Here is a 15829-nt window from a genome sequence, read left to right as displayed (position 1 = left end):
TGAGATCACTGCGTGAAACCAGTTGATTGAACTCTTTGGTGTATAGCGAGCAACTTTTATGAGGGTGATGTGACAAGATACAGTACAGATGGTTCCTTTTCCACATTACAGGTTTCCTTTCAAATCTTTCAACTACCAGATCCGACACTGAAACAAAGTTCATCTTGGCTCCCAGCCAAAGCCCCAATTACAACCAGAAGAGAAATCTTCTTGCACCGTCAATATGCAGCCCAAGCGAGACTCACTATATCCATGTGAATTATGTCCCCAATCTCTATCATATCCGCTGAAAGATGATTAGTATCAATCATAGTGGAGTGTTTTTCAGAGGGGCAGTAAGAGGTGGGCCCCACAAATGGACGTTCAAGATCAATGATCAAACATTTCTCAATGATAATCAATATGGACCGTCTATTCTCCTGACCATTGATTGGAGGTTTAGAATTATCCCAGGGCACATGATGGATGGCTTAGATCCATTATTGGACTTGGACCATTTGTTTATCTTAGTTGATTCCATCCATTAATTTTTATAACCATTGATTGGACGGTCTGAACAGTCCAATCTTAAGTGATTTCAAAGGACTTGGAACCTCTCCTAAAATGTAAATTTGAGTAGCCCAACCAAACAACAAATCTAGAAATCATGAATTTGATAAGTAAAACCCCAAACAACATAGTTGCTAATTAATGAACTTCCAATTTCATGAAAATACCAATTGATGAAATTTCAGATTCATCAATTGACTAATTTCATGCATCCAAACAGGCCCTCAGACTGCTGCCTACAATTAAAGTGCCTCCCAGATGCATCCCCATGTGCGAATAAATATGTTAATTCTTACCTGCCAACTGAAGAGTTGTAAAGAGCTAAACTTTCCATTCCATCTTTTGTCTTAGTGAGCTTCTGGCAAATGTCTGGGCTGTCTTGATCATAATCTACCATGGCTATAGCATACAAAATCATCCTACAAGTGAACATGATGCAAGTTAGAAAAGATATCAAAGTGAATCAAGTGTTAAAACTTAAACCAAACCAAAAAAGAAGCAAGAGAACATTCCAAAAGAATGCCAAAATGGACAAAGGAGAAATCAATAGACAACAGTTTCTTGATAGACGCTAATGGCATTATTTTATCATCAAATGTCAATTTTGTTTATAGCTCATTTCACTATTTAACCTTTAAACAAATAATCTAAAATGCATCTAAATTAGCAAAAATCCCCACTTACAGCTAGATTAAATCATAACTAAGGATAAAATAACTTGAATCTTCTGAATATTCAAGTTCATTGTTCAGTAGAGACAACCCCTGATAAGATTTAGGGAGCTCATAATAACACTTGCTCCACATAAATCATGTGCTCTATTGAAGAACTTTTGAGTTTGCCCAAAATTAGACTAAGAGGATTGCAGTATGAGGATTTAGACTAAGGGGGGAGACAAACATAAACTTGCAGTGTGAGGGTTCATACGCATCTGAGTATAGAAATTATATGATACTTGATATGAGAAAATGGATAGTATCTCGCGTTTTTTAATTGTTACAAGTGGGTCCCATGGTTCACCGATCAGATCATTGGTCTGACAAGTCCCTCTATCATAGAGTGAAATATCGGTAACGTATCGGCCGATACAAGTGTATCGTATCCATATATCCTCGATACGATACACGATGTGGTGTATCTTTGATCAGACACTTTTGGTTTTCTCTACACATGTTTTGGTTTACTTATGTACAAGAAGACAGAGTCATTGCATACCTACCTAATAATTAATGAGCAGGCATGCGCCGACATTCATTTATTACACCGCTCGCATGCGCCTCGAGCCCCAACGGCTACCTACTTTTCCTTTATAAAGACATCTCCTCTCCATTACAAATACATCCGAAAAATTCATCTCTTTGGTTTTTCCTCTGTGTTTTTTTGGGGCATATCAGTTCGAGTATTCTTGAGTTCGTGTGGCCATGATCGAGAGTGCACCAGATCTAAGCCATTCATCTTGGAGGAGAGTTGTTGTATCTCGGAGGCAGATTTGCTAGTACCCAGTGCATCAAGGATAGTCTTCTTATGGGGGCAAATCTATTTTTAAGACAACAACAATAATGTGCATCAGCTCTCCAGATTCCTCTCTTGTTATTTCTAGTTTATTATTTTGGATTTCTGCTATATCTTCGTATTTTAGAACAACAATTTAGAGACAGATTTCTCTCTTAAAAATCTCGACACTACGGCTACCATTTCTGAGACTCCAAGAATTGAGATTTTTTATAGGAAGAACTTCAAGAGATGGCAGCAGAAAACGAAGTTCTATCTGACTACCCTCAAGTTGATTTAGATTATCAAATATTATGCCCCATCACTTGAGGCAATGAACCAGCGGCATCTTTTGAACTATCGAAATAGAAGAATAATGACTATATGTGCCAAAACCATATTCTGAATGCGATGACCAACGAAAATGGTATCTGTTGTCATCTCTCCACTGCCAAAGAACTATGGAATCATCTTGAGAAGAAATTCAAAACAAAGGATGCTGGAACAAAGAAGTATGTAGTTGTTATATTGATTTTAACTTGTCTGATGATAAGTCTGTAGTAGATCAGGTGCATGACCCGCGGAAGATAGCTCATGAAATCTCGTCTGAAGGTATGGTGATTGATGAGGCTTTCCAAGCTACTATAATAATCGAATAACTTCCTTCATCTTGGAAGGAGTAGAAAAATTCTCTAAAGCATAAGAAAAAAGACACGAGCTTGGATGACTTCATCATTCACATACTTATAGAAGATGAAGTGAAGAACCATGACAAACATTCTCTCAATTTAGAATATGTAAATAAGGTCCACTTTGTTGAGAATAACCAAAAGGATCAAGAAACCAAAGGTCTAGACCACAACAATTAAAAAAAAAAAAAAAAAAAAAAGCCATCCGCATGGCCAAAGAAACAAGAAAATAGACAAGAACAATAAAAAGAACGAAGGATGCTATGTGTGTGGGAAAAAGGGACACTTTGCTGAGGAATGCAGATTCTGCAAAGGTAATAAGAAGGAAAAAGATGATGCACATGTTACCGAGGAGTTTGTGGGAGTAATCATTGAAGCACTCATCGCTTGTGGCTCAAATGAGCGGTGTATTTATTCAGGTGTCACCAAGCATCTTTGTTACAACCGTGGTACCTTTTTCCTCCTACGAGGAGGTAGAGGATGCAGAGGACATTTTCATGAGAAATTCGTCCAAGGCAAAGGTCGTGAGCAAGGGGAAGGCGAGCCTGAAGCTTACTTCTGGAAAGGTGTTGTCTCTTCTTGACATGTTGCATGTGCCGAACCTTTGGAAGAATCTTGTCTCCGGTTTTAGTCTTGACAATAATGGGTTTAAGCCAGTTTTTTAATCCGGAAACTGTGTTATCTCTAAGAATGGTACTTTTGTCGGGAAAGGCTATAAAACTAATCGATAGTTCAAATAGAGTATTATGATAATGGTGCTAGTTCTTCTGCTTACTTAAAGAGTCTTTTGATATGTGGCATGCTAAACTCGGTCATGTGAATTATCATTCTCTTTAAAAGTATGATTAGTATGGGGCTTATTCCTAGAGTGGAAGTAAACCAAAATAAATGTGAAATATGTGTTCAATCTAAGCATTCCAAAAAACCATTCAAAAGATTTGAAAGGAACAACCAAGTCCTAGATTTGATTCATAGTGACATATGTGACTAGAGGTGTACACCAACTGAGCTAGCTCGCTTAGCTCGCTCGACTCGACTCGAAAAAGCTCGATTCGACTCAATTCGAAGCTGAGTTCGAGTCGAGTCGAGTCGAGCTGATTTTGTGAGCTCGAAAATGAGTTCGAGCCGAATTCGAGCTGGCCCCAGCTCAACTCGAATCGAACCCAGCTCAAATCGAATTCGGGTCAAACCAGTTCGGTGACTGGGTTACTTTGATATTGATGTTGCTCACCAAGTGTTTGATGAAATGACCCAACGAAGTGTGGCTGGTGGCAAGGAAGGTATGTATATGAAACCAATACCCTTTTTTCTTGATTTTTATATTACTTAGAAGGAGTTTGATAAAATACCTGTAAAAACCATTGTTGTTGTCTTAAATATAGTGAGATTTTAAAGAAGCAGTCTAGGTGTTTATGAAAATGCTGCACAGGCAAACTCGGCTCGATCTTGACTTGAACTCGGCTCAAACTGGCCCGAGCTGCTGACCAAACCGAGCCGAGCTGGCCAGTCAAGCTCGAGGATCGAGCCGAGCCGAGTTCGAGCTGAGGTCAGCTAGTGGCCGAGCCGAGTCGAGCTAATGCCAGCTCGACTCGGTTCGACTCAATGTACACCCCTATATGTGACCTTAAAAATATTATAACTTGTGGAGGAAAGAAATGCTTTATAACCTTCATAGATGATTATTCCAGATATGCAAAAGTATATCTGATCAGGAGTAAAGATTAAACAAAAGATATATCCATAGCCTTTATGAATGAGGTGGAAAATCAATTAGAGAGAAATGTGAAGGTTCTTAGATCTGATCGAGGCGGAGAATACCTTTCTCACAACTTTGCGTCTTACTATGAATCAAAAGGGATTATACGTGAGATAATTGCACCATATTCACCTCAGCAAAATGGAATAGATGAAAGGAAAAATAGAACTTCGATGAACATGGTAAATGCTATACTTTCTAGTTCTGCTTTCCCCTTTAATTTATGGGGAGAAGCTCTCCTTACTGCATGTCATATTCTAAATCGTATGCCTTATAATCATTCTAATAAAACCTCTTATGAATTATGGAAGAACAAACCTCCAAACCTGGGATATCTTTAAGTGTAGGGGTGCTTGGCCAATGTAAGGCTACATTTACCCAAGAAAACTAAATTGGGAAACAAAACTCCTGATTGTGCATTTATAGGGTATGCACATAATAGCAAGGCTTATAGATTCTTGGTTTTGAGGTCTCATGATCATATTGATGTCAATTCCATCATTGAATCCTTATATGCCGATTTCTAAGAACATATATTCCTAGTTAAATCTAAGGCTACTTCTTCCATGGAAGTAGAAGATTCGACCATAGGGATTGGTGTAGAGAATGACTCAATAGAAGAGACCTTGGAACCTAGAAGTAAGAGAGTCGGGGTTGAGATTAGCTTTGGACCCAACTTTTACACATTTCTTGTAAAGGATGATCCATCCTCATATGTTGAAGGTATGAGCTCTCTTAATGCTACCTTTAGGAAGGAAGCCATTAATAGTGAAATGGACTCTATATTGCACAATAACACTTGGGAATTGGTAAACCTACATCCAGATAGCAAACCCATAGGTTTTAAATGAGTTTTTAAGACTAAGCTAAAACCAAATGGGTCTGTTGAGAAATTCAAGGCTAAGCTTGTGGCCAAGGGGTATAAGTAAATGAAAGGAATCGACTTTTTGACATATATATTCATTGGTCACCAAGATCACAACTATACGAGTATTGATAGCCATTACCTCTATCCACAATCTTGTGATCCACCAAATGGATGTGAAAATCGTTTTCTTAAATAGAGAATTAAAAGAAGAGATCTACATGGACCAACCAGAGGGGTTTGTAATAAAAGGTCATGAGAATAAGGTCTGCAAACTAATCAAATCTCTTTATGGATAAAGCAAGCTCCAAAGCAATGGCATGAGAAGTTTGACAAAGTGTTGTTGTTAAATAGTTTTCAAATTAAAGAGTCAGATAAATGTGTGTATAACAAGTTGTTTGAAAATGCATGCATTATCATATGTTTGTATGCGGATGACATGTTGATCTTTAGTTCAAACATTGATGTGATAAATGAAACCAAGTCCTTCCTTACTTCACAATTCGACATGAAGGATCTAGGAGAGGCAGATGTGATTCTTGGAATCAAAATTATGAAAGACTCCAACGGAATCACTTCATCTCAATCACAATATGTAGAGAAAATTCTGAGAAAATATAATCTTCTAAATTGTACACCTGTAAGCACTCCCTTTGATCCACATGTAAAATTGTGTAAAAATGAAGGTGATAGTGTATCACAATTTGAGTAGTCTAGTGTCATTGGGCATTTAATGTATCTAATGAAATATACCAGACCTAATATTGCATATTCAATTGGTAAGCTGAGTAGATACACTAGTAATCATGGAGAAGATCACTAGAATACCGTAAATAGATTATTAAGATACTTGAAAAAAACTTGCAGCCATGGTCTCAGGTATGCTAGATATCCAACCGTATTAGAGGGATATAGTGATGCAAACTACATATCAGATTCAATGGAATCCAAGTCCACTAGTGGCTATGTGTTTAATCTTGGAGGAGTTGTAGTATCCTGGAAGTCTAAGAAGCAGACTTGTATATCTCAGTCCACGATGGAGTCCAAGTTTATTGCTCTTGCAACTACAGGTAAAGAGGTCGAATGGTTAAAAACTCTACTTCCAAATATACCCTTGTGGGGTAAACCAATGACCGCAATTACTCTGCATTGTGATAGCCAAGCTGCGATAGCTAAGGCAAACAATAGGACCTATAATGGAAAGTCCAGACATCTACGTCTAAGACCTAACTTAAGCAATTGATCCAAGATGGAATAATTGCAATTGACTTTGTAAAGTCTAAAGAGAATCTAGCTCATCCACTAACTAAAGTACTAGCCAAAGAGTTGGTGATGAGTACATCGAGGGGAATGGGGTTGAGTCTTATTTAGATAAATCACCAACAATGGGAACCCAAACTATATGAATGGAGATCCCAATAACTAAGTTCAATGGGTAACAAGTTTCTTTGAGTGATTTAGTATCGACACGATATATTAAAATTGAGAGCCCCATTCCTATGGTGTAGTAGTTATGTAAGTGTTAATGTTTTAAGCACACAAGTAGGTTGTCAAATTTCATAGACAAAATGTATAGTGTATGGAACTTCAGCACACTTCAGCTTTCTCCAGCATTTCAAGATGAGCGTGACTCAACATCCCAAGATTAGAAGGCTCGGAAGGATTTCAAGAGAAGAATCATTTGTATGCCAACCTACAGGTAAAGATGAAATTAGAAAAGACCCTAAGTTAAAGTACATCTTAATGGTTTTTCTAAGATTTAACTTATGGCTATTTTACATGAAAATTCAAGGATGTTAGGCCAGCCCAACCATTCCTTTGGCCAGTCGAACCATCTCGGGTCAACCCGAGATCAACCTAGGTCAAGTTTCCAACAACAAATAATTTTGTTTCTTATGAAACTTCGGCCAGTCTGACCATGCTTTCGGCTAGCCGAACCAGCTAGGGTCAGCCCGAGAGTGACCTAGGTCAAGTTTACAGCAATGCAAATTTATGATTTCCCAGAATCTTGAGTCAACCGAAGCCATCTCCGACCAGCGGAAGTTTGGCTTCGGGCTAGCTTAAGTTTGGATCAAATCAAATCCCGCGAAATCTTATAGCCGTTGAAACAATATCGAGGATCTCCGACCTACCAAATGGGTTCTTAGGCTGACCGAAGGTCCATATCTTTGGCTATAAATAGAGACCATTTCTCACTTTTTCAAAGCACGAAGAAAAGAGAGAGAGAGAGAGAGAGAGAGAGAGAGAGAGAGAGAGAACCTCTAGAAACACAAGAAAGAAATCCTATTCTTTTTCAAGCTATTTGCATTGTCATTTTTATATTTCTTTTGTAGCTTATTCAATTCTCTTTTCAAATAGTGATAAATTCAATTAAAGAGTACCCTATACTTAACTTGAGATTAGAGGATTGAATCTGTAGCTTTTAGGGTTTTATTCTTTGAAAAATCATATATCCCTATATCCTTCTTGGTTGTGCATACATTGGTTCATCTTCATCTAAGAAAAATTATCGTTGCATCTACTGAAGCTTCAACTTCAAAGGCTTCATCGATACCTTCGGTTCGACTCACATTTTTAAGAAGATAAGTTTTAATTTCAATAAATTACTTTCAATTTTTCAATTTAGGTTTGTTGAGATTGCACGAAAATCTCATTGAATTGAGGAGTGATAAGCCCGTGAAAATCACTTGAGGTTTTGTTGTGATAAGCTTGTGAAAATTACAAAAACTGTCAAAAGTTATTGAGGTTAGCCTGTGAAAACCTTAAAAATAGTGGAAAGCCAAAATTACGTGGAGTAGTAATTTTGGAAGTAGATTAGGTGTGTCTTAAATACCGAAGTAGTATAACTCTATGTGTATTGTGGTGATTGATAATCTTATTCTTGTTTTTATCATCTTGAAATATTGATATCAATGACGTCGTGAAATAAGGTTGTCCTACCTAAGATTTTAGGTGAAGTTGTCCAAAGACTCAATTGAAATCAAGATTTCAATATTAATTGTTGTTGTGAATTTATTTTCTGCAATTGATTATCAAAAATTGGTTAAGTCCTATTCACCCCCCATCTAGGACATCCATAGATCAACTTATAAGTCATGACCTATAGCGAGGAAGGTTGGACTGTCCTTAATGAGTTCCATAGCTGTGATAAAGTGGGATGTCTAGTTGTACGTACATCTCTGATGGACTAACTTATATGAGTGTGGAAGTGGGGCTGCTTCCTATAAGAATTGGGACATTATCTAGAGCACTCACGAAACTGAAATAAAGCACATAACCATAACGTGTTGGCTTAAGAAACTTAAGTTGCTCTAAAATGTTGTGCATGTGATGTGTTTGGGTTGTTATTGTGGGGGGTTAGTTCAAAACTTTATGTTACTTCCTCTCGACAAACCAAACATCTACACTACACATGTAACGCCCCGATTTTCGTAACTCAAGTTTAGTACTTGTTTTTCGAAAACCTGAGTGTTAACCTTTAGAGATAGCCCAAATTTCACATATATATTTTTTTCTTTCTTTTTCAAGAGTGAGCCGTTCAGCGGAAGAGAAACAAATCAAGCATAAAGGAAACTCTGAATACACATTCAAGATATACGAGTGGCTACCCATAAGGCTTAACAAACCAATTCTTCAATGATAACAAATACAGGAAGGAAACAATTTAACACATGAAAAGGAATAAAATGCAGCTAGACTTGAGCTGCAAGATTGCACAGCTTCTCATAAAGCGGATACGGCCATACACCCTGATATTTGTATCCTGCTCCTTATTAATCAAAACATAAGTATCTTTCAAATCACCTACACCACTGTACGTTTATATATTCAAAGCATGAGTGGCCAGCTCAGTGAGAATTCCCCTCAAGATTACACACCACCACATCATATAAGTGTAGTTTAAATATAAAAAAAACATATGAAACAATCCATGATGCAATCTTATTTAAATGCACGGATACATGAATACATCAATTGGGGATGCTCATCCAGATGGCTTTTAGGCAAAACCTACGAGTGGGGCGAAACCCGCATGCAAGTGGCCAGTCACCAACGAAAATACATCAAGTACGTGCGTAGTGACTAGCTCACACAAATTGGGTCGATTGTCGGTGGTCTGAGAGCTAGCAAAACATACCACGACAAGGGATACGTGCTACAGCATCCAGAAGTTGTCACCCATCATCTCCTGTATGCCATGAATGCATAATTAGCTCAACCGTTATTATTCCAATTGCAAACAACCATATTAAAAAAGCTCAAAGGTTACTATGGGGGACTCGTCACCCAGCATAGGCCAACAGCTCCAGCATAGTGTCTCATACCACCATTCTCGGCTCATAAGACTCCAACACTAGGATGTTTAATGGTAATCTCTTCAACTAATGACCAATCATAGTTCAACAAGTGGAACTTACCATCATGAGGTCATACAAAAATAATCCATTGAAGTTACATAAGATAAGTAGTCCATCAAAGCCACATAGGGCAAATATTCCATCAAAGCTACATAGGGAAAATATTCCATCAAAGCCACATAGGGCAAATAGTACATCAAAGGACGCAATAAAAAAGGGATTATCCCCAAAAGCCACATAGGCACAAATGATCTACAAGACGGTAAGTCCACAACAAATTTCCATTAATCCATTAGACAAAAATGGCCACTAGTTCGAGGGTCTATTGTAATCACAATAAATCAAGTTTACATCCCAATTCTAGATATACATATATAAGTAGAGTTTTTCACTAATTGATGTAGCAATTCAAGCTTCATAAACAATCCACAAGTATGAGAAGATATTCATGTGCAACATGCAAGTGTTTATACAAGATAAATGTGAGCATATGATTTGAGGATCTATTCCAATAACTAACACCAGTAATCATGAAATAAAACTATCAATTACCAGTCAAAATTAAAAGGGAAACTATCACTTAAACTAACATAAAAGTGGAAAGCCCAAGGGGAAAAGTCATCACCTTATGAGTCGAATCGCCTACTAATGTCACTAGGAAGTGCGCGTTCTTAGGATCGAATCCTAAAGCTTGCATGATTGGTAGACTAGGTGGAACCCGATGTCGACATGATCCCAACCTAATAAACTCAACTCACCTCAAACTTGATTGAAATCAATCGCACATGAAATGAACTGGACCGCACAAATCAGCCGCTACACTGTTGGACTACTACAGTAGAAAAATACACCCTAATTTGTCATAGCTCGACCCTGACTCTGTTGAGTTAACTCGTCCCAATGCTACAGCCACACTATCCTATCTTCTTTCTTTCACTTCCTCCTTTCTTTTTTATTCATTACATGCCTAACGGGGTTGCTACGCACGATGCAATTTGGTGACAACCCATCATTGACTCAATGAGTTGACTCACTGAGTCAGCACATCATCATCCATTCCTCTTCTTCTACCCTCCATTATTCTCTTTCTTCTCAACTCATCTAAACTCAAACAGTAAGGTCTGCACAGACCAGACCCCAATTCAACCCTAATTTAAACCCGAGTCAACCACAAACCGTAACAGAACTCGCTGAGTTCGAATCTCTCCTGCTATTTCTTTCTTCAATCTAGCAATGATGGACGATCCAAATGGATGCCATGGAGCTTCTAGATGAGAGGTTTTGAAGCTCTGGGTCCGTTTGGGTGGTGAGTTCGAACATTGAAGGTGATGGCCGATTTTCCAGAGTTTTTGCAAGAGACCAAAAAGAAAAACCCTTGTTGCTCGATTCATCTCTTTCATAATACAACCTACTCTCTCAACCATTGGACGAGAAATGAACAGTTAGGATTCAACCTAGGGTTTCCTACTTGTGCGCTCTCTCTCCTCATACAGATTCATTTATTTAGTTGCACAGCTGGCAATCCGCGTGGCTGGTTTCGAACGGCTGAGATCGTTTGGAATGTACGGTTAGTAAGAAGGGAAACTCTCCACTTGGATCGCCTGCATGGCAACTACATGATTTTCGTTTTTCAGAAAATGCCGCACGCACGCATCTATTGCACCAAGGATCGAGTGTTCACATGTGCATGAAAACGTTTGAAAACCATGGGGTTTGATCGGAATTCGGCCCCGATTTAATGGACGGTTCAAATCGTTCGAAAGACCCAAGATGGTGGGCCATGAGTTATCGCAGCGGACGTTGTCCGTTAAAACTGCGTCCGGGCAGGAGTTTTGAAAAAAAGAAGGAAGAAAACTTCCTTTTTTGGAGGATATTAGGTCAATGCCCAGTTTGATTGGGTCTTTCAAGGTTTGGTGCACAACATGTGCACACTCCCTATGAACACTCAGATTCGATGTGGGGTCCACAGTGATGTGTGAACCAATCCACTCCGTCCATTCATTTCTACTTGCCTAGATAGGACATCAATCCATTGATCAGACAGTTCTCATGCTCAAGTGGACCCACATCAATTGAATTGTGGTCATAAGCATTTATTTCCATCGATCTGTCGAACAACTTGTCTTAATTTCGTTTATTATTGGTTCTAGGGTTCCCTGGGTTAATCTAGTCATACTCTAGCAATTGATTTTATCGTCAGATGATTTTAGTTCCTAAATGGGCCACAAAAGTGGATTTAAGATTTTAACCACTAATCTCAAAGAATCCAACAGTCGGATTTACTCACCGTCAATGATCAATGGTCTAAAGGGGTCTTAAACTAGTCTAGGTGCACCTAAATGGTCAGTTTCACCATCTAATAGTCAGATTCATACAATCTAGTGTTGGATCATTGAACAAGATGCAAGAGACTCGACGAACGGTGGATCTAGCAAATTGGGTCCCAATTTTAAGATGATTTAAGGTCAGGACCTACCATAGTCCACATTGGACAATTTCGATGGTCGATTTAAGTGTCAAATGCCCTAGACTTCCATTTAATAACTAGATCTCACCCCTTTGATGATCGTCCTAGAAATCCAACAGTTGAATTGTCTCTAAAAGTGTACTTCAGATGTCCTATAAGGATTTCTTGGAACCTTAAAGCGTAAATGTATGGATGGTCCATACGATTAATGATCAGATCTACACATATACACTATGGAGAGCCTACAATGCTTTAATGATGCACTTCCAATCGCTTGGATTGAATTTCAATGGTACAAACTACTTGTTTTCGTATCAGGATCATGATTTAAGGATCAAATTCATCAATGATCGGTCCTAAAGGCTTCTAGATCGCATCTGGGGTTGATTTTCTTGATAACATGGTGGATGATCTTAAAAATCAACAATTGGAGGCTAAATCTAAGGATGAAGATTATTCCCAACGATTAGATTTAACCTAGAATATAAGGGTGAATATTCAAGTAAGCTGGATTTGTATTTATGCTAGGTTAGGTTTCCATAGCAACACTCGAGTACATAAAAATACGAGGCGTTACAACACAAGGTTCAAATCTTTTAGATACCTTTGCTGATTCACTTTGTTTCATTGATTTGCCCAACTAATTTTATAATCGTTTTCTGATTTTTCAAATTGTGGGGGATTATGAGAATTAAAAATGTTTTAAAAGGGAAGATTTGAAAATTCTAGAAAATTAGTTTTTTGCCTTTGTTAACTAACTTGCCTTAATTGGGTTTAGTTTTGTCCCACATTGAAAAGTTGTTAGGAAAACTAAGCATTTATATTAAAACTCATCACTAATCTTTTGTATTGGAAAACAAGGGAATGCCATGGGAGCAACCTTGCATGCACGCCCGCCGCGATCGCAGTCATGGATGTGGCGAGGTGAGGTGCTTGGTGTGGTTTCTTTGATCGAACACTTTCGGTTTTCTCTACACATGATTTAGCTTACTCATGTATGAGAAGACAAAGAGCCATTACAAACCTACTTAATAATTAATGAGCAGGCATGCGCTGACATGCATTTATTACACTGCTCACATGCATCTCGAGCCCCAATGGCTACCTACTTTTCCTTTATAAAGACATCTCCTCTCCATTACAAATCCATCCGAAAAATTCATCTCTCTAGTTTTTCCTCTGTGTTTTCTCTGGGCATATCAGTTCGAGTATTCTTGAGTTTGTGCAGCTATGATCAAGAGTGCACCAAATCTAAGCCGTTCATCTTTAAGGAGAGTTGTTGTATCTTGAGGGCAGATTTGCCGGTACCTAGTGCATCAAGGATCGTCTCCCTGTGGAGCAAATCTATTTTTAAGATAGCAACGGTAACATGCCTCAGCTCTCCAGATTCCTCTCTTATTATTTCTGGTTTATTATTTTGGATTTTCTACTATATCTCTGTATTTTAGAACCAACAGCATGCATTGCCATGGCGCTGGAATTCAATGATTTGACATTCAATGCACTTTACCATGGAAAATGGCAATCCAAACACACCCTCGACATTTCTCAAAGATGAATCAATTTCAAACCCAGAACTCTTCGATTCAAATTCCAAAGAATATAAAAAGTTAAAAAGCAGGGAAAAAAAAAAGAGGCATGTCAATGAAATCACCCAAGTTCGCCAAAAGTAAGCACACATAAATGAGAACTCTTACTAACAAAAAGAGGAAGGGCGGTGTGATCTGTACGCTTTTATCTTGGGCGGCAACCGCTGCTTCTGCAAGAAGTCCACGAACGGGCTCTCCAAATCCTCCTCGGGAATCCTCTTCCTCTCCTCATCAACGCTCCCACCACCAGTGCTGCCGCTGCTGCCATCCAATGCAAAATGCTCCCGGACAAGCTTGAAAAACCTCATCAGCTGGCTCTTCTCAGTCAGACCAAGGGTCCGGTCCTGGAAGATGCCCTCACGAGAGTCAGGGACAGGGGAAAGGTGGCCCTCACGGTAGAGGAAGCTGGCGTCGACACTCTTGAATTCGAGGTGGTTACTGGCGCCGGACCTGAGTATGAGATCGACCATGGGATCGGCGCAGAAGAAGAGCCTGGGACCGGAGAGGTCGAGGGAAAATCTTCTGGAATGTTCATCTAGGGTTTGGGGGGAGTGGGAGGAGATTTCAACGTGGGAGTAGAGGCGAGAACGTTGGTGAAGGAAAGAGGAGAAGGAAGCGAGGGAAAGAGATGAGAAGTGGGAACCATAGAAAGGGTTGGGGTCGAGGTGGAGGACGGATTTCCCGGCGGAGGAGGCGGAGGCGGCGATAATGGATTCCGGCAAGCCGGTGCCGACAACGATTAGATCAAAGGAAGAGGGGTCGATGGAGGGATGGGAATTGGTATCGGATGCGGAGGTGTCATCGGCCATTGTTGGCGGTCTCCTTCCGATTGGAAATCTGGAATATAGTCGTTGAGGCGGTATTGTGGTTACGAATATACAGCCCAAAGCGAAGAAAATCCTCACCAAATCTTACTGTACGAAGTCAATTGAGTTTCCAGCAACGCTGATAGGATTAGACTTCCTTCTTATGTCGCTGACAAGCTGAATGAAGAATGAGAGTCTTCTCGTAAAAAAATGTTAAATTTTTCTTATGTCCTTTTTCATTCAATAGCTTGATTTAAATTCACGATAGCTTAACAACTGCGACTAACAAGTGGACTAATCTTAAAAATCAATAACATATGGACTCACCGTGTATTAAACAAAAAATAATATCTCTATTCCCTAGCAATTACCCTAACATCGCTATATTTGACTTATTCAAACCACAACTCATGTCCATGTAATAATCCTTCCCCCAGGTACCAACCTTGCTATCAAAGTTGAAGTTTGGAAACTACTTCCTAATAGATGTATAACTCTCCCAAGTCACTTTTTTATGTGAAAAATCTCACTATTGAATCAAAAGCTCGGTTATCACCCTATTATTTTTCTTCACCATCTGGTGATCTAGGCTCCTTAGTAATAGAGTATTCAAACAACAAAGTAGGTGGGGTTGTCTATAATTAGAAAACTGACCCCATTTTCTGTTTAAGCTGAGACACATGAAAGACTGAATGAACTTTGAACCCTTGAGGTAGGTTAAGTTTGTAAGCAACTCGACCAATGCACTATAAAACTTGGTAAAGGCTATAGAAGCTAGATGATAGTTTCATAAAATGACATTGAGCGACAGTACTTTGGTAATAAGGTTGTAGCTTGAGATAAACCCAGCCCTATGCTCCAAACTCATGATTTGTACAACGAGAATTAGCAAATTTCTTCATTTGAACCTGTGCTTTAACAAGATTATCCTTGAGGATCTGTAGGACAATATCCATTTGTTGTAATTCAGTCTCTACCGCTTGTACCTTAGTCATACCTGGTATGTAACTCAAGAGTGACGGAGGAGAAATTCCATAAACAACCTCAAAGGGGGTCATCTTAATTGTTAAACAGGTGGTTGTATTATATGACCACTCATCCCATGAAAGCCAACGGGTCCACTCCTTGGGCTTGTGGCTACAAAAACAGCATAAATACCCCTCAAGGCATCTATTCAAAATTTCTGACTGGCCATTGGTCTAGGGATAATATGATGAGCTCATGCATAGCTGGCTTCCTTGCAAGCAAAATAACTCCTA

The 15829-nt window shown here is 39.0% G+C and overlaps 1 protein-coding gene across 2 annotated transcripts in view; it reads right to left on the bottom strand.

The window, feature by feature from the left end:
* The window catches only part of LOC131253311 (rab escort protein 1), a 67972-nt gene extending 53190 nt beyond the window's left edge, over nucleotides 1-14782 (bottom strand). The window contains exons 1-2 of one of the 2 annotated variants that reach the window (XR_009175081.1): nucleotides 13906-14782; nucleotides 846-968 (exon numbers count right to left, since the gene is read on the bottom strand). Coding sequence is in view for 1 of the 2 variants with exons in the window: in XM_058254270.1 (XP_058110253.1) it covers nucleotides 846-968; nucleotides 13906-14573 (791 nt within the window). In the remaining variant the exon portion in view is untranslated. The remainder of the gene's footprint in view (nucleotides 1-845; nucleotides 969-13905) is intronic. The other variant, XM_058254270.1, reaches the window with a different exon arrangement.
* Between the last annotated feature and the right edge of the window lie 1047 nt (nucleotides 14783-15829).

The sequence above is a fragment of the Magnolia sinica genome, chromosome 8, assembly GCF_029962835.1.
Source record: "Magnolia sinica isolate HGM2019 chromosome 8, MsV1, whole genome shotgun sequence".
Lineage (NCBI taxonomy): Eukaryota > Viridiplantae > Streptophyta > Magnoliopsida > Magnoliales > Magnoliaceae > Magnolia > Magnolia sinica.
This window is presented reverse-complemented; position numbering and strand designations above follow the sequence as displayed.